Source organism: Harpia harpyja, chromosome 12, assembly GCF_026419915.1.
Source record: "Harpia harpyja isolate bHarHar1 chromosome 12, bHarHar1 primary haplotype, whole genome shotgun sequence".
Classification (NCBI taxonomy): Eukaryota; Metazoa; Chordata; class Aves; order Accipitriformes; family Accipitridae; genus Harpia; species Harpia harpyja.
The window spans coordinates 22,928,076-22,948,273 of record NC_068951.1 but is presented as its reverse complement, the minus strand read 5'-3'; the positions used below and the strand labels follow the sequence as shown (position 1 = coordinate 22,948,273).

Below are 20,198 nucleotides of genomic sequence, written 5' to 3'. Positions count from 1 at the left end.
TTAAACAAGGCCTCTTGGGTTTTTTTTTTTTTCAGTATCCCAGAGCTGCCTTTAAAATGCTGCAGCTGATACTCTGTGTTGTCACATTATTTCAAAGACCTCTTTTCTTTTTCTTTTTTAATATGTATATAATCTCCTTTCTGTCTCTATCTGTTTTCTCTTTTGGTTTGTTTTTATTTTACTACTTTGGATTTTTAATTCAGCATTCCATATTCACGTGCGTCTGTTATCAATTACATTGGCATTGGCTTATAGATTAAAAAAAAAAAACAAACCCCTAACCTTTGAAATATGATGCATAATAGGAATACCTGGGATCTTACCTGTCAGTAGCTGGTATAGCTGAAAAAGTAGATTGAGATAATTCTTTCCATCTGAAACTGGGATACGATTTCATAGAAAATAAAACCTAGAAAAGTACAGAAGTTTCTGGTATTGCCAAATTGATCTACACTTCTAATGAATCTGGAATCTTTCTTGAGGATACAACACGTTATAATGCTTTACAATGCTTATCAAAGTTCACTGAGACTTTGAAAAAGAAAAAAAGAAAAAGGAAACAATTGATAGAGCTTCATAGTAGTTGTTGAAAGCCCCCTACCTTTATTTTTTTAACATGTACTTTTGATACAGATTTTCTTTATTTAAAAAGAAAAGCTTATCTTACCAAAGATTATATATATAATATATAAAAATGTTATATTTCATATTTTGGAGTGCTTTCCTTGGTGTCAGCATCACTCAACTCTTAATTTATTTTTCTTCTTCCACCAACTGTATTTACTACATTGCCTATAAGAATTGAGCTGTAGTTGTTTCATCTTGAAACCCGAATTATGGAAGGCTCTTTGATTTGAAAGCTTTGGTTCAGTTTTAAACTGAAAGACGGTAGATTTACATTAGATATTAGGAAGAAATTCCTCTACTGTGAGGTTGGTGAGACAATGGAACAGGTTGCCCAGAGAAGTTGTGGATGCCCCATCCCTGGAAGTGTTCAAGGCCAGGTTGGATGGGGCTTTGAGCAGCCTGGTCTAGTGGAAGATGTCCTTGCCCATGGCAGGGGGCTTGGAACTAGATGATCTTTAAGGTCCCTTCCAACCCAGACCATTCTGTGATTCTATGAACTGTCATGCAATTTAGGCTTATGACAGCCCTAGAGAAAAAAATTGGCTATGCTGCTAAGCGTCTGACCCTACTGTTATGGGTGCTATGCTTAATGTTTAGAGCAACCCAGGGAGTACAAGTTTGGACAGAGTAGGCTGTGTCCTGTGCCAACCACCCTTCACTGGCAATTTCCAATATACTCTTCCCAGCCTGTCTAGAAGTATCAGGCTGCTGCTGTGGGTGAATACAGTCACTACTGCCACTCAGACACTGCCTCTGATCTCACCTAGATGTTTCCTGTTCTAGATCTAGGATCTACAGAGGCTGGGTGTTTGGGGTTGAATAGGAAGGAGAAAGGGCTGAGTGGATAATGCTCTAACATACAGTCTAGCAGTAACAAAATTCCAAAGCATGCAACTTAAATAGGAACACAAAAGATTTTTTTGGTCTTGTTCAGTTGTAATTAGGAACTAGTTTTGTTTTTTAGAGAGAAGTCTTTCCTGGAAAATGTGTTGGTAGTTGGAAGTTAGTAATTTTTCCCCACCTTATTTCAAAGCTTTTGTTGCAGTCCTGTGCATTCCTAGTGCTCTTCACTGTACTATAGATGTGGAAAGATTCTAATTTGAAGTAAAAGAAAATTAAAGCTTTCTTAGTGCTAGTATAAAGAAATAAAAAATGCAAGAACAATGTTTCCATTCTGTTTAGTTCAACCCAGGGTCAAGTGCTGTTGGAATCAGTGGAGTTTCTATGGCATTAAGTGACAGATCAGAAGGGCTCTGGCTAGTTGACCTACAGAACCTTTTTTGCAGATGCAGTATGTTTTAAAAACATCCCATGCCTTGTTATGGCAGAGTAGTTCCCTGATGCTTTGAGTTTTTACATAATTATTTACCTATAAGAAATGCAGATATAAAACACTTTTGGCTTATTAGGATTTCACTCCATTGTATGAAGGGCTATATATGTACCTAGACAGAGAAGAACATGAGTAATGTATCAGAAAAAAAGCCAACCGCAAACCTTTAGTACATACCCCAGGAAGTTACTCAGTTAAGAGGTTTGAGTCAGTTTAAAAATCTATTTAATTAAAAGATTAAACTGAAATCTCTAACATGTTTTTTTATTTTGGTGTAGAAATATAGCTAAATCTTAGTACCTGCTAAGCCTTGTAGTTTGTCTTTAAAACTGTAACTGAAACTCATACTGACCTATTTAAGATTTGGGGGTGGGGATAGAAGAAACCTTAAAACAGTTAAGATCCCCTGGCATTTCTCTGAGAATTGCAATAATTTGTGTGCAATGTAAACCTAGATTGTGATTGAACAGAAGTAACATGTCTGCAAGCAGTTCTGCTAAATATATATACATAAGCTGTTAATGATCTCAATAAACAAGCTCATTGATAGCCTGTTCGTTGTATAAGTATTGTGCACCAAATATGCACTGAACAAGGTAACTCTTTGTTGCTTTCCCACAACCCCAGTCCATTCCCTTGCAGGAGGGCAGCATGTCTTTGTAGTAATATACAAGTGATGTGTGTCACTTAGAAAGCAAGTGTCTAAATTTATCATCTCTTGCCTGGCCATGTTCCAGCTCTTCCCTTTTTCTCTTCTCTCCTGCAGACATGACACCTCATTAATGGTGCATGTGTGGTTTTACAACTCTAGATAGTTTTGGTTTTTTATTTTACTTTTTTTTCAGAGCTGCCTTTCACTCTACTCTTTTCTTCTCCACAGTTGTGCAGAAGTAAGAGTGATTCTTACTTCTTTTTTTTTTTTTAAATTTGTTTCCTTTTCTCTTTTTCTTCCTTTTCTTTTTCTTTAGTGGACTGAAAATCAAAGCTTTAACCCTTAGCCCTTATGCAAGCCTGAATAGTTGCTGTCCGTCTGGGTAGTTAGAAGTCATACTATTTACTTTAACAACTTAAACACTCATGCTTGTAAAAGTATTCCTAGGCCAACCAACAATCTCTGCTTTGAATACTAAATAAAACATTAGCACTCAGATTTAACTGTTCTTTATAGTTCAGTATTAAAAGGTCTCTTAACTTACAGTAATACATACCTTTTAACTGCACCAAAAGTAGTATTTATTCAGTCTGCATGCTTTTAAACTCGGATTGTATTTCAGGTAGCAAATTAAATTGACACAATGTTTTATACCATCTCAAATTGCTATAGCTGTATCTGCAGTGCATTGTTATTGACACGTTTGCCAAATTGGCTAGTATTAGTCTAGCTAGCTTTGCTGTTCTGTAGTGTGAAAACAGGGTTGGTATGATTAGATAGGCAGAGAAATGTACACAATTTGGCTTATTTTAAATGGGGTGTCTCTTGCTAAGAATTAAATTTATTCAATATTAATGTAAAATTAAAAAATAAATGTTTATTGGCTGTATGGATTCATAAAATATCAGTAAAGGGCTACAATGGGTACTTTCTAAAAATCAGTATAGTCCGAGTTTTTGCATCCACTATACCTTACTGTGTGCGTTTCAAACTTAGATGCAGTTGCTCCTGTGATGCTATCACATCTAACTTTTCTTTTTAAATATTTTAGGTTTTACTGCGATCACAACAACTAATCCCATTTGGCTAGTAAAGACACGATTACAGCTTGATGCAAGGTATAGTGACAATGGGAAATATCACTGCTGTGATAAGATTTCACTTAAATGTTGTGAATCTGTTCAGCATCCCAGAATGGAGTGATTCTTTAAATATCTAACATATCAAATTAGAAAGTTGATGCTGATCTGTCTACAAGTTACACAACCATTTTTCTCTATTTTAATCTCTGTGTTCTGAGGCATGCTTGAGACACTAAAGTAGACTGGCCAGCAAATTTGGAATTAATTACAAGGTTAACAGTCTCATTAAAATAATGTTCTACCAACCATATGCTTGTATTTTCCTTCAGTAATACATTCTCTTTGGTTTTGGCTGTTGCACTAAACATTCCTGAAATAAGAATTTTTTTTTTTTCTTTTTACATAAAATGAGCACTAGCCTATAAAAAGAGGAAGACTGCTTTCATGAATCAGAACACAGGAATTGACCTAATGGGGAATAGTCAATACAAGTTGTTTGGACTGCAGAATCATTTACAGAAACTGTTTATTGTTACAAAACTTGTAATGAAGTAGAATTTTATGCAAATAGGGAGGAAGAAAGACCTTTATATTCCCATCTATTTAAAACTGTAGGGAGAGACTGATATGGTGCAAGTGCCTCAACGCAACTGTCTTGTTTGCTGTGTAGGCTTTCTTACTGAAAACTTAGTATGCAGTAGAAAATTCTTTCTTCAGCCATCCTATATACATTAATGAGCCACATATTCCTGTTTTGGAGATCTGTTGGACTTTCTGTATTAAGTGCATATTAGCATTTTTCCTCTTAGCAGGCATATTGTCAGCTGCAAGGTGACCGTAGTAAATATATCCAAGAACTAGTTTTACTATGAAATCTTTTGGGATGCCATCATATGATTGGGGTGATAATTCCATGACTAATTCCAGGGGGTTCTTGGTGCTATGTGCAACATGTTGGCATCTTGTGCCTCTGCTTGTTTTTTACTGATTAATCAGTTAAATTGCTTAAACTATAGGGCTTTAAGGATATTAGGGAAAATTATGATTTTCCTGTGTACATTATTTCTGTACATTATATCAAGCACACTATTCATGTGGGATACCTGAAGAAGGATCTTCCAACTTTGTGTAGGACACTGCAATTACATAGGCTAGTCTAGCACATAACTGCATTCTCGGCTCTTCTAATTCAGTTTTTATTAGAGGCATAAAAAACACTTGGCCTGTGGGATTATCCTGGCCTGATCTTGTTTCTGTTGAAGTTCTCAAAAATAGCTCTGATCCCATTAAGAGCTGGTGAAGGCATGTGTTTTGTCTCCAAAGTGAAATTGCTTTGGCCTTCAAGACAATGTCGTGCATCTTGGGCATCAGAAGAACAAACTCTTACAGCAGTCTGCCAGGGCACCTGTCCAGGTGTACTGGGGACATATGGAGACTGAGATGCCCCTGGAGCTGTAGGTCCAGCTGTTCTTCTCACCAGTTGTTCTTTGACTCTTTTCTGTTGCCTGTCAGCAAATCAGTGCCAGCCCCCCAGTTTTCTGTAGCATCTGCCACCTAGCTTGCTCAAGATCTGATTTGCATCTATGTGTGCCCACTCTTTCTTAATTGTGCTTGGTACCTTGTTTCGTTGCTGTCTGACATTGCAGTTCAAACCGTCAGGACTTAAATTCTGCCAGAGTGATGCCTCATACTACTTACGTAATAGCTGCTGCCACTATCTTGCTTTGACAGTATGCATATGAGTTACCATTACTTCTTACAAGGTTATTTGCTGTTTTATTCTGTGACTTGCTCACTCAGGAGACCTCTGCTGGCAGAATCCATGTGCTTCAAGTGCCTCTACTCGCTGCTGCAGTGAAGCATATTTTATGCAGTGTTGTAATGGTTTTGCATAGCTGTATGTGGTATGCTAAGTATTTCAGTATGCACAATTTCAGTAAGCAAGCTAAAAATAGGAATAAGATTTTATTTACCAAATACTGCTTGATACAGTCATGTCTAATGAGCGTTTTCCTTGACATCAGCAGTAGCTTAATTGAATCAAATAATAGCTACCTGTGTTGTATTGGTTGGTATGCTCCCTATGCTCCCTTTCGTATGCTAGTTGTTTGCTGATAGCTGTGATGCTGTGAGGCCTGCTGTAATTATCATGCTATGGAGCTGTTTGAGGCAAAATTGAGGGGAAATCCACTGTTGTGATGAAGAAAATGAGCGTTTTGTTCATGAGTCACTGACATTGACAGTTCATTTGGGAGTCTGTTTTCAAGCAATTTAGTCCTTTTTTCTGTAAGACTTGGGGATGCTTAGAGCTGTTCAACTCGCAGTGTGATACTTTTTCTTTAGTCACCATATAAAGTTTGGCTTGGATTCAGTATAATGCTTTACCTGTGTTTAGTGCTGAAGGCCTTTGAGACTTTTACTTCAAGTTCTGTGTGTTCTTAAATGTATCTGAATTGGAGCCCCTCAGCATCAGTGTGAGATGTTCCCTAAGTCCTCTTGTCACTCAAGCAAAACTGTTTAATTATTTTCCAGTCTCAAGTTGCACCAGCTTGATGTCTGTCTTGTTCTCTCCTTTTTAGGAATCGTGGAGAAAAGCGAATGAGTGCTTTTGAATGTGTCCGAAAAGTTTATCGATCAGATGGTATTAAAGGCTTTTACAGAGGAATGTCAGCATCCTATGCAGGCATATCTGAGACTGTTATTCATTTTGTTATTTATGAGAGTATTAAGAGAAAACTACTGGAGCATAAGACTGCTTCTGCCATGGACAATGAGGATGAATCAGCAAAAGAAGCTTCGGACTTTGTTGGCATGATGATGGCTGCTGCCACTTCCAAAACTTGTGCAACATCAATAGCATATCCCCATGGTAAGTGGGGCATGTACAGCTGAGAACCTGAATCAAATTGATCAAAGGGGAGTCTTTTCAGTGATACTTGTAGCAGACTTTGGCTCACTTGCTCAAGAACTATTTCTTTGTCTAAAACTTTTCACATCAGATTCAGCAAGTTAACATGAGTATAGTATTCAGAAATGGAAGTATTTTTGAGTAGATATCTAGCATGGCCTCTTCTTAGGCAATGCTTATTTTTCCAAAGGATTTGCCAGGGCATAGCCTAAAGTACTTAAGGAGAAGGTCCTTTTTCACTTGGAATCTCTCAATATAATCAGCAGTTTCACATAACTTGCCAGCAAGTTCTTGTACCTCTTCTAGGAAAACAGGCTGTCTAGTTTGGTTTTCAGTTGCACTTAGTTTTCCTACAAAGTAGTTGTGTATACATTAAGTTTGTTAATGGATTGACTACTTCATCAGTGGCAATTTCCAAGCTAAAATGTAAGCCCAAACAAGAGTTCTCTTCTGGATTTTAACTAAACAAATAAACTTTTCTGACTTAGATATCTAATACTGCCAAAAAATTAACTTGTTTTCCTCTTGCACATACATGGTTTGCATCTTCCTCCTCCTTTTTTAAAGAGTTCTTTTAATATTGAGAACTTGGGGAGCGGGAAAGATTTCATTTTAGTGTAAAATCACTAATTGGTTTCTGGGAAAGATAATGAGAAGTGGTGAACATAACTGCATGTGGTTTTCTTTGTACAGAGGTTGTACGAACAAGACTAAGAGAAGAAGGAACAAAGTACAGATCTTTCTTCCAGACACTATCTTTGCTTGTGCGAGAAGAAGGGTATGGATCCCTCTACCGAGGTTTAACTACACACCTGATCAGACAGATTCCAAACACGGCTATCATGATGTCAACCTATGAAGTGGTAGTCTACTTGCTTGATGGATAGCAGTGTGACAAGGCTTCCTAGAAGAAGGTGGAAGATGGAGAGACTGGAGTGGACCACTGAATGTCAATTCAAAGGAAAGTTGTATCAGGAACATGCAGCTATGGACAAAACAGAAGGTTGATTGTGGGCAACTATGAATAATTTTGCTGCCTTATTGTGTGGTCTCTTGGCAATGTGACAAATGGGAACTTCCCCTTAGGGAATGCCTTTATACATCTTTGAATTCAAAATTGTTACTTTTTTTTATCTGTTAATCTAGACAAGGCCATTCAGTCATCTTCAGAGACCTGATGGGTGAGGGGGGGGCTATAAAATATATTCTTGGGCAGCCTTATTCACTTCCCTTAGTAATTGCTCTCAACTACATCCTTTTTGTTCTGTTTTACTGCACAGTAACCTGTTGGAAGAGTGGAGAAGACAGTACTTTCATACCTTTCCATACCTGAAATTTCCATTCAGTTACTCTGAAGATACATAAAGAGACTGAGGTAGCAGTCAGTGTGTAAAGTTTTCCATGTTGCTACCTCAAGACAAAATATGGCGCAGGTACCCAGAACAGCATAATTTCTTCACTACAAAAGGTGATACTTGGGTTTGGGTTTTTTTTCTTTTTTAAGTTTGAGCAGTGTTGTAGGTTAGTGAGAGAGGATCTGATTGTTGAACTCCTCAGGTTATCAATCTGTTAATATTGGTGTATGTGGATTTCTAGTTCTGCTGCATCATCCTTTTCTGGAACTTTCCTTCCTTAAGTAAGAGAGACCTATGAAATGTTCTCCTATATCATCAGTTTTCCTTGCCAGCCTGTCAGGTCACTCACACAGCTAAGAAAGCACTTGCTGAATGCTATTTCATAGCCCTTTTAAGGATTCTTAATGTGATGAGAAATCTCAACTAGTCCAGCCTACCATTTGTGAATATAGGATTCAATCAAATGGTTTCATGCTACCTAAGAATGAGCTGTATTACCCTAAAACGTCTGGCAAATCCTGACTTGGATTATTAGTATCTATATGGGAGTACAGTGGGAGAACACATATCACCACGGGTAAGGCAACCAGAAAGCAGAAAACAGTTGACATTGTGGTAGATCTTTTCAGTGCAAACAGCCTCTGTGCAGAATGATGGAGAAAATTGTAATTGAGATTTTCTTGTTAGCGTTCCCCTTGATAATTGCTGTGTCACTTCTTCCAACTTGAGCCTGTATACTGAACTGCGGCTGACAGTATAACCTTGTCCTCCAAATTGTCTGAATATTCAGGCATTGTTTTGTTCTATAAGCCAATTGCAAAACAATGCTTTGCATTCAGCAGTGAGGCTTAGCTAGTCTATTCTGTCATAATTTACAGGGGTTTCCAAAATAATATAGCTGGAGTGTCAAAATCAGAAGCTTAATGTTCCAAGAACTTGTACAGCTTTCCAAACATGTGTCTTTTATCTGCACCTTGAGTACTTCTCAGTCTGCGTCCATGATCCTTATAAGGAAGGTGATCATTATAAATTGGGGGCAATAGCTTTCTGCATATAAATGCTGCTGCACTGGTGTGGACAGAACTGTGCTATCAACTCTTCCAGTCTGGTACTTAAGTACACTTAAACTGTGCATTGTGTGCAATGGCTTTATTTTATGAATGACTCCTTATGCACTTTGTGGCCTTCTTATGGCTTATAACTTTTCTTCTTCTTACTGGTTATCTGTAGTCAAACTGTGTTCAAACCATGCACTTTGGTTTTAAACGAAGTATATAGTTTGATCTCCATGTAAGCTGTGCAGGATAAAACATTTTATGCTGTAGATCCATAGTATCTCTGTTGCAGAACAATCAGTCTGGGTTTTTTTCATTTGCTTTCCTTTATTTTGACCCTTGTCATGTTCTCCACACAGTCTCAAAGTATTTGAATATTTCATTTAATTCTCTGTACTAATGGCTCATCCTTCTAAAAGCCACCTATAGTATGTACAGTGACCTTGCAGTGGAGGCTTAGCTGCATTGACTTCCTTCTCCTTGGAAAACATTATCTTACCTTTTAAGGACAGATAGCGTGGTCTGTGATGTGACCAAAGGTGAACTTGATAGTTTAGAAGTGAGGGGAGTGCTTAAATGTGTGTTCTAAAATGGTCTTTTTCTAGTGATCTCTCTAGGAAAGGTCTGGAGTAGTCATGACTCTGACCTAAGTCTTGCTGTGATGCCATTGTTGAGATAACTAAGTGCAGGAATAGCTACTTGCTGTAATTTTTGTTGTGTAGAAAGTGGATTACTCTTCAGGCTATCCAGATTATTCAGGCATAGCCAAAATTTGAATTGGCAAAGACAATATTCAGCTTTGGAGTTCATGAATACAGTTAACACTTGGATTATCATAGGCTTCATGAGAGTTACTCTCCTCTTGTTTATTGGATATGTTGTCCCTTGGTTACATGTTCATCTCCCATTAATTCACTGGGTACCATGTGTGTGCCTTGTCTGGGTGAGAACAGACCCCCTGGAGTTAAGTAGAAAAATGTTAACAAGGATAATTTAATATGGGAGACAACAGCTAAAAATAGACAATCAGCTTATTATTCTACCTTTTTAAGGGGTGTTTTAAGCAATGTTTTAAATTTCAGGGGTGATCTTTTTGGCTTGCTTTACATAACAAAACATAAACCCAAAGTTTCTTGGGATTTTTGTTATTTTTAAACTACCAGTACATACAAAGTTACCTCTGAAGTATTTCCCAAAGATCTTTGAATTATTTATATAGTTTTCTTGATATTTATTATAAAAACTCAAAAGAAATAAGAAGATGCTACATTCATTAATGTCTTTAACTACAGAACTGAAAGGAGTGCATTTAAACTTTCTTGTAACTTAGATGGGCATCTTGATTTGAATGTAGTTTATTTATGTCACACTTTTCTGTGCTAGAGGAAAAGGTCTTGGACTTTAATTAGTTTCCTCATATTTCCCTTGGCTAGATGAAACTTAAATGTTATTGCAAGCTGTTAATTTTGACTCGGCAACCAGTTAACAGATTTGGGAAATACTGTGAGACTGCAGTTTCTTGAACCAGTCAAAAGATGGCACTGGAGCATGTGTTCATTAGAGGTAAAAGGAGCTCCTCTGCCAGGGCCTGCCTAGCTCGGTGTGTTACAGTGCACTGGTTGTCACTGAGTGTCTGTGGCGTACTGGGGGGACATGGCAAGGTGCCCCGAGTTTGGAAGGCTATAAAAAAAAAAATTTCAGTGAATGCAGTCACATTTCTCAGCCCCTCTATTATCCATTTGGTCCCTGTAAAGCTGTGTGAAAAGAGGTGGGTTGTGGTATGTTGCAGAGGGCTGAGCCCAGCCTTTAAACTGACTGATAGATCTCTGTTTCTGTCTGAATTTCGGATCTGCTAGCCTATGTTGTTTTAAGTAGATTTACGCTAGGGATTTATGGAGTTTTTTGGTTATGTTAATTGTAACTGAAACATCAACCTGTCCACTTGTATATTGACATTGCACCTGCCTAGTTCGCTGTTTACATAATACACTCCATATATTTCCTTTCTGATTGAGGTGTTTGTTAGTGACAGTTTCTGCTATTCTGTTTTTGTTCTTATAGTGACATTTGTAACATTCCTCAGACTGTAGCATTTTAAAATAATGCTTCCAGAGATGAAAGATTGGAGAGCCTTTATAAATGTTGCTTCCTGTTTAAACTGTTTAAATTTGGAAAACAGGCTGGACACTGAAGTGTGCCTAGGTAAATGTACTACTTTTTTCAACTTTCTGTTAAGACTCTGTTATGTAAGTTTTCAGTTCTGCTATTTAAGAGAGTCTGCCTACCGTGCATATGTGAACATAATTATGCCCTTGGAGTCATAGCTAAACACTCACAAAGGACAGTTTGAGAATACTTCAGTGCTCATGTGAGGTTTGCTATTATTCTTGCATACATGTAGTTGGCTGTAAACTATGTGCATTTATTCTGTATTTATATCGTTAACTTTTTTGTTTGGATTGCTTTAAACTTCAAAGTGAATTAAAATTATGTGCTTCTATTCAAATGTTGCCTTTTGTGCTAAACTGTACACTATTTTTAACCTTGTAATTATTCTATTATTGATAAATAGCAGCACCTGGACAGTTGTGATTAAAAATGAGCAATTCATTAGGAGATTCCAGTGAATCATTTTATCTGGTGCCATTTTATAGTAGCAGAAAATAATGTACCTGTATTGTAGCTATAATATGTTCTTTTTGGAGGAGTTAGTGGATGACTCAAGTTGGATGTGTTCTTGCAGTTGGATTTGAATGCTGTTACCTCTGCAGAGCTAAGTGTTAACTGTCTGTCAACTGAGATTCAGTAACTAGTGATCAGAAAACTCGTGTCCATTTGAAGGGCCAGCTCGCACAAACCACTGCTGACAAAAATTAAGGGCAGTAATTCCTTAATGTTCAGACTTAATTGCATGTGCAGTTACAACCAAGTCCTTGAATCTGTAACATTTTTAGATATCGCTTCTCTTTACAGTAGGCATTTGATCTGAAGTCTGTCCTCAGAACTTCCTCAAATCATTCTGCAAATGTATACATAGGTTTTGGTTGGTGATTGCGTGCTGTGTTTTTTTTCCCCCCTGTGTGTTCTGGAACTGAATCCTTTGCAGCCTTTAATATGGAGCCAGGCTTGATGTCTCTGATTTGACTCTTTCAGCTATTCAGAACTATTCAAAACTTGTGTTAAAACAGCACATCTGTGATAACTTTTTTCTTTTCTTTTCCTTCTGTAGGTGTTAATGTGAATTGGTCTACCTTGCTCTGCTTCTGAGACTTTCTAGCTTCCAGGTCAGCCAGGCTTAGAGGTGATCAGTCTTCTGGAATCAGTACAGGCAACCAGCATGCTTATCCCTGATGCATGTGAAATTATGCTTCTAACTGGCATAATTGTAATTGTCTGTAATTAATCTTTCACTTTAACTCTCCTAAAGAGGCACATTGGCAGGGCAGAGCTCAAGTTAAATGTTTGGGGATGCTTTGACATTCGTGCTGCTTTACAACCCCTTCTGCTGGAGGGGTTGTATTAAGCTTGCCCTGGACAAAAAGCATGTATATAAAATGAAGGTATATTTAAAGTCCTAATTGAGTTATGGCATTAATGCAGTCTGACTTAGATGCAACCTAAAAGTATGTGAGGTTTAACAGTGATCTCTTTCACAAAAGAAAGCCCTTGAATTTGATAATGCACTTAACACTAAAATAAAAAGGTACTTCCAAAGACAAATACTCCTCGTCTTCTATGTGCTATTGCCAGCCAGTGTGCTTTGTGCTGACTCAGAACATTATTATCTTGCGCAGCTTCTGTCAAAGGCAGGAAATGCCAGGATAGGAATCTAGTTCTCATGAGCAAATTGATGCAAACAAAATGGTGTATTGAACTGTGGAAGATATATTGGAGAGGAGGAGCTTCTGGTTTTTTAGATGGAATATTTCAAGGGATGCTCTTAAGACTGGTTGCACTCATGCAGAGATACTTGTTAATGATATAATTGTGTGAAGTTAACTAGAAGCTTTCAAAGACAAGCTCCAGATGGTGAAACTTACTGCTAATTCTGGGTAGATTTCTGCCCAAGAGAGTGTTTCCTCCCTTAACTGTGGCTGTTTAGAAGTTGGTAGCTTTTCCTAGTCCTGCTCCTGCAGCAGACACTTGGGATGGGACTGAGGATGTAAATGTTGACATTGTCTGGAGCGTAAACAAAACTCAAAGCAGTCTGTTCTGAGACTTGATCATCTGTCCAAAATTCTAGAAACAGGTATGCAATGGTCAAGTGTGACAGAAGATATTTTAAGGATTCTGTTAATTTAGGACTGTCGCTATATAGTTAGAGACTAGATAATGTAGAACCAGTATTTAAAATGGAAAACAATTAAATGAGGAAACTACAGGCTCATGTGTCTGTAGCAAGAAGAGCTCGAAGTACATCCCTCTTCCGCAAAGTGTGTTATAGACATAGAGGTAACTGGACAGTAAGCAAGAGTTGATGTTAAAATAAGCTGATAATTATTTGTGATCATCTGTATTTTTAGATGAAGTAAATGCAGGAGATCCAATCCATATGGTTTTTGGTGGAACTGTGTGATGTGGAGCGATAAAGGAAATCTCTAGACTATTCCAACATGCATAAGGTCTTAGCTAAAGAGAAAGTGTTTTGTAATGGGAACTGTTGGATTGGTGGCTAATACTACAAGTACTCAATCACCTCTGAAGAAGACTTTTGCAAGAACTGGTCTTGGTATTGTATTTAGTATGTCTGTCAATTGCTTTGGCAGAAAGACTTGGGCTACATTAGTGTGATTTGTGAATGACCAATTTGAAACAATTTGCAGTACACTAAGTTTTGAATATGATTTAAAAAAAAAAAGATTGCTTTGACCAGCAAGGTAAGATTAAATAACAGTGCAAAATGCATATTCAATCAGTTACAAAATACTAATGAGATTTTTTTGCTATAAGTCAGGAGTGTAACTTCCTCAGTTGGAATGGAGAGAAGAAAAAGACTCCAGGTATAGTCTGTCCAACAATGATCACTGTTACTCACCTATTTAAAAAAAAAAAAAAAATTAACAGTTCCAGGATGCTAAAGGGAAGCATAAACAGCACTGTATGTGCAAATCTTGAGCTGACCTAACTTGGGGTATGTGCACAGCTCTGGTTCATCACAGCTATGAAAAAGAGAAGGTTCTAAAAAATGATCAGGGAAAGAAGTGTGTCTCTCTTGTCAGAGCATAAAACTGTAGCTTAACCTGATAGAATCTGAAAAGGGATATAGCAGTTTTACGTAAGAAAAAACACAAAAGTACTATGGGTGAAAGTAATAAGATACAACACTTGATGCTACAAAATGAAAAAGTATTTGCCAACTGTTATTACATCTAGCCTGAATGTAAGAAAGCTTTTAATGATCAATGCAGAAGTCTTAGATAGTAGTGAGAACAGGAAGGAAGAAGGCACTTCAGAATGCCTGAACAGCATGTGAAAGGGATGCCATGATCTGGTGACCTGGGATAGCAGAGACCTAAATGATCTCTTCTGTGTGTTTAACAGGGATTAGGACCTCTGTTTGTGATGGAGTTAATCACCCTGTGCTTGTGGGGGGTGTGTGGCTTGTTTCAGCAGGATTTATAGAAAAGATGAACTAGGGCTCATCTTATTTTCTTTTTTTGTTTGTTTTTCCTCTCTCTCCTTCTTCCTTAAAATCAGCCAAATCCCAAGAACTTGTCTTTCCAACATCCCTCTTCATACATATATCTTTAAGCAGTTTATCACTTTAGCTGAACAATATGATATATTTTGTTGCTGATCTGAATTTTTCCTGGTCTTCTGCCACATGTTGCTTTTCTGCAAGTGTTATATATTTGTCAGTGTCTGAGGAATGACACTGTTGTATGCTAAGATGTTAGGTAAGAATACATTCCTCCCTCATGGAGCATGCAAGGAGTCGAGGAGATTCTGGTGTAAATCTACTTCATTTGACCTAAACTGGGACTGAAGTTTGCCAATTCTTATGCTAATATGAATAATTTTATCCTTGTTTGTTACTTTGTTCCTGCTACATCTAGTTGTATTGGTTCCTGGTCCCTACTGCAGTTTAATGAGTTCCTATGGTATGTTCCAAACTAATCAGTTAAATACAAATCACCTTCTGTTTCTCTTAATATTGATTACTGTTCTGACTTGGGATAAACGTTACAGGGAACATTCTTCTGGGCTGGTTCAACTTAATGTGTTCCTGTTGCATACAGTTGTTTTCCTCTAGTTTCCTAGGGAAAGGATTTTGTAGATTTAAAATGGATTGTGATAATGAACGTGCCACATCCTCTTTAGATACAGCCATCCCACATCCATGAGGTCCAGCAAGACTCCCATGAAATCATTCTGTGCTCATTCAGGTTAGGCTTTGGCTAAAAGTAAAATGAGGGAGTATTGCAGTAACAGGTACAGAAGGAAAATCCAGCACTTCTGAGGTGACATCTAACTTGGCCTGTATGCAGTCTGTATATGTAGTGAGGGCAAGTTTCTGCATTAAGCAAGGATTTGGGAATATTGAATGGGGGGGGGGGGGGGTGAGTGGAGGTGTTGTAAAGGTTTCAAGGGAACTTGTTGGTGAGAAGCTGTACTTTCCATGTTACAGATTAAGAATTTCTCTGGAAGACATAAGAATCTGGAAGTTAGACACATCTGAGTTAGATCAAGAGTAAGTAGTGTCTTTGCCATAACAAGAAGAAACATGTAAAAATACACTGGAAGGAATGAGAAGGCAGTGTGATTGGGTTTATTTTCAGTATTGTTTTCATGATCTAAGGTTAGATGTGTAACTATTTTTAAAGTAATTGAAAAAGTGGTCCCCTGTGCCAGCAGTTCCCACGTAAGGGAATAAAGCTTTCTAAGTACAGCTTTGCGGAATTTTTATCCCAATTTATCTGTGCCAGATTCTTCCAGTGAGAAGGTAATAGTATGAATACTTTTCAAGGCTGCATCTGGCTTTGGGCTGTCTCTAGTGCCTCATCATCTCCAGAAGAACGTCCAATAGAAATGTGTCTGTGGACTCAGATTGCCCTCCTCTAAAAACAGAAGAACAGGTCTCATAGGGCTGTTCAGTGTTCACTGAGGGTAGACTGGCTAAAATGAATATCAGTGAGAGCCTTGTGGATACAGATACTGAAGGGAGAGCACACCTCTTGAGAGAAAATTCTCCCTGGTTTCTCTACTTTACCCTTTGGATAGAAAAAGGAAGTGAATGCCAGAAAAGGAACAATTCTGTTCTTAGTAAGAAACCCCTAGTAAGTGTGAATCTCTTCCCAGAAGTGGGACATTCTGCAAGGAATTCTGTAGGATGTCAGAATGGATTTCCCTAGACATTCCCTGTTTTCAGCCATATCCAGGAGCAAGGTCTTCAGAAGAAGGGGAAGAAATTGCAGTTTCCTTCCTCATTCTCTGGAAATAGCTGAAGACATATATCCTGTTATTATTCCTTTCACTGCCCACAAATACTGTTTACTACTGAAAATTCTTACTGATGTGCAAATAACCTTTTTTTTTTTTTCCTCTGGCTGCTAAAGGCAGGCAAGCAGAATTTGTTTCTAAGCTGGCAAATTTTCATTATAGTTCTCAGGTGCTTTCATTCTGTCATTCCTTGAGGTATTTGTTTTCCTTATGTGTCTTCTGAAATGTGGCTATCAGTAAAAGTTTACAGAGTTTATATTATCTTGCTCTGCCACTACAAATGTTTCCTGCCCTTTGCAGTGATTGAATGACTTGCAAGTTGCTTTGGGGAGCTCCAGCTGGATTTGGGCTGGATATGTTTAAAGACTTGGGAATATGGTTTGAATTAATTGAAACAAGAATGATCTATTATCATTGAAACATTTTCCGAAGAGACTAGTTGAGGGAAAATACTGAAAAATGACAACCATCCAGCTATACTTGTAGGGTGGTCCAGTATTATTCCCTAAATCATTCAGGCAATAGACAAAGAATTAAAGCACCTTTTTTTTGCAATACTAAAAAAAAAAAAAAAATCATAAAACCAGTATAAAAAATATTGACCTTTCCCCATTAGAGAGAAGAATATCTGCCCTAGTCCCTTACTGTTATAAACCAAGGGGACTGTTGCCAAAACTTTATAGCTTGGATGTAAATGGAATATTACCTCTTGAGCAACAGCAGCTTAGAGCTGTTAAACCCACACATACAGAAATGCCTTAACCACACAGGGGTGAAGCAGTTTGAGCTTTCAGTTCCCCATTGCTCAGTTCAGCTAGAACTATACATCCTTCCCATCACCTTCTTTCCCAGGGTAAAAAAATTGTTTCTTTATGGCAGGGCAGGGACTCTGGAGTGGTCCTCAGACACAATAGGATGTTTCTGTGGGACAGCATTCTGATAATTCTCAGGATCTGAGTTTTTTACTTGGGCTGTCACTTAGCTCACCCTTCCACCCTCCCTGAAAAGGTGTGCAGAATTACTTTGGGAGGGATGGGATTTTTAGAGGTGACAGACATGAAAAGACACTGAAAGGTAAGTAGGAGGGTTTTGGCTTGCTGGAAAAGACCGAAAGACATAACCACCCCCACTTCCCAAATATCTCAAGAAAGATAAATCTTTGAGAAACTTAGAGCTTTATTCCTCCCTAGCTATGACAAGACACCTCTCATTATTCAAATGGAGAGTTGGCAACATGTGGTAGCAGTATCTGCCAGGCTTTCTGTTCCTTCCTAAAGATGAAACAACATTGGGATTCAGTGCTGTAAATCCCTTCCTAAAGGATACAGGCAAAGAGACAGTATCTGGAGAAAATGGGGAGTTGCTGTGGTTTTGAATGGCTTATTTGAGTCCTTGGGATGAATGAGGCTTTGAACTGAAATCTCTACTCAGTGTTACATACTATATGCAACTTACTCAATTATTGCAGTCTTTCTAGTTTGCATGTTCTGGGGAATGAGTAGAGGAACTTTCCTTATATCTGGTTTCTCTTCAGCCTTGTGTCCAAATACAACTTCTTCAGAAGGGACAGACAAGGTAGAAGAGGTGGTGGGGTGGCTCTTTATGTTAGGGAATGTTTTGACTGTACAGAGCTACCTGACTGTGATGACAAGGTGGAGTGCTTATGGGTGAGGATGAGAGGGAAAGCCAATAAGACAGATATTGTGCTGGGAGTCTGTTATAGACCACCTGACCAGGTTGAAGAGACGGATGAATCGTTCTACAAACGGCTGGCAGTAGTCTCAGAATCGTGTGCCCTTGTTCTCGTGGGGGACTTCAACTTTCCAGACGTCTGCTGGAAGTACAACACGGCAGAGAGTAAGCAGTACAGGAGGTTCCTGGAGTGTGTGGAAGATAACTTCCTGACACAGCTGGTAGGTGAGCCAACCAGGGAAGGAGCCTTGCTAGATCTACTGTTTACAAACAGGGAAGGACTGGTGGGAGGTGTGGTGGTCGGAGGCCGTCTCGGGCTTAGCGACCGTGAAATGATAGAATTCTCAATTTTTGGTGAGGCAAGGAAGGTGGTCAGCAAAACCACCACTATGGACTTCTGGAGGGCAAATTTTGGCCTCTCCAGGACACTGGTTGAGAGAGTCCCTTGGGAGATGGTCCTGAAGGGCAAAGGGGTCCAGGAGGGATGGACATTCTTTAAGAAGGAAATCTTAATGGCTCAGGACCAGGCTATTCCCATGTGCTGCAAGTCAAACTGCCGAGGAAAATGACCGGCCTGGCTGAATGGGGAGCTTTTGCTAGGACTTAAGAAAAAAAGGAGAGTTTATAATCTCTGGAGGAAAGGGCGGGCAACTTGGGAGGAGTACAGGGATCTTGTTAGGTCATACAGAGAGAAAATTAGAAAGGCGAAAGCTCAGCTAGAACTAAATCTGGCCACTATCGTAAGGGACAACAAAAAATGTTTTTACAAATATGTTAACAGTAAAAAGAATCCCAAGGAGAATATCTATCCTTTAATGGATACAGAAGGGAACGTAGCAACCAGTGATGAGGAAAAGGCCGAGGTACTTAATGCCTTCTTTGCCTCAGTCTTTAATAGTGAGTCCAGTCATCCTCAGGGTACTCCACCTCATGAGCTGGAAGGTAAGGATGAAGAGCATAACATACCCCCCTTAATCCAGGAGGAATTACTTAGGGACCTGCTACACCATCTGGACACTCACAAATCTATGGGACCTGATGGGATCCATCCAAGAGTACTGAGGGAACTGGCTGAGGTCCTTGCCAAGCCACTCTCTATCATCTATCAGCGTTCCTGGTCAACAGGGGAGGTCCCAGAGGACTGGAGGCTTGCCAATGTGACTCCCATTTATAAGAAGGGTCGGAGGGAGGATCCGAGGAACTACAGGCCTGTCAGCCTGACCTTGGTACCGGGAAAGATTATGGAACAGTTTGTTTTGAAAGCACTCACATGGCAAGTCCAGGATAAGAGGGGGATCAGGCCCAGTCAGCATGGGTTTATGAAAGGCAGGTCCTGCTTGACCAACCTGATCTCCTTCTATGACCGGGTGACCCGCCTAGTGGATGAGGGAAAGGCTGTCGATGTTATTTTCCTAGACTTCAGCAAGGCCTTTGATACTGTCTCTCATGGCATACTCCTTGAGAAGCTGGTGTCTAGTGGCCTGGATAAGTGCACTATTCACTGGGTGAAAAACTGGCTGGATGGCCGAGCCCAGAGGGTCGTGGTGAATGGGGTGAAATCCAGTTGGCGGCAGGTCATGAGTGGTGTTCCCCAGGGCTCGGTGTTGGGCCCTGTTCTGTTTAATATCTTTGTTGATGATTTGGATGAGGGGATTGAGTGCACCCTCAGCAAGTTTGCAGACGACACCAAGTTGGGAGGCAGGGTCGATCTGCTTGAGGGTAGGGAGGCTCTACAAAGAGATCTGGACAGGCTGGATCGATGGGCTGAGGCCAATTGTATGAAGTTTAACACGGCCAAGTGCCGGATCCTGCACTTCGGTCACGGCAACCCCATGCAGCGCTACAGGCTTGGGGAAGAGTGGCTGGAAAGCTGCCCGGCAGAGAAAGACCTGGGGGTGCTGGTTGACAGCCGGCTGAATATGAGCCAGCAGTGTGCCCAGGTGGCCAAGAAGGCCAATCGCATCCTGGCCTGTATCGGGAACAGTGTGGCCAGCAGGAGCAGGGAGGTGGTTGTTCCCCTGTACTCGGCACTGGTGAGGCCGCACCTCGAGTCC

The 20,198-nt window shown here is 39.4% G+C and overlaps 1 protein-coding gene across 2 annotated transcripts in view; it reads left to right on the top strand.

Moving 5' to 3' along the window:
* Positions 1-11,518, top strand: part of SLC25A36 (solute carrier family 25 member 36) — a 34,257-nt gene extending 22,739 nt beyond the window's left edge. For both annotated transcript variants that reach the window (XM_052802919.1, XM_052802920.1), the window contains exons 5-7: positions 3,664-3,730; positions 6,274-6,563; positions 7,296-11,518. In XM_052802919.1, coding sequence (XP_052658879.1) covers positions 3,664-3,730; positions 6,274-6,563; positions 7,296-7,489 — 551 coding nt within the window. In that variant the 3' untranslated portion in view covers positions 7,490-11,518. The remainder of the gene's footprint in view (positions 1-3,663; positions 3,731-6,273; positions 6,564-7,295) is intronic.
* The last annotated feature ends 8,680 nt before the right edge of the window (positions 11,519-20,198 follow it).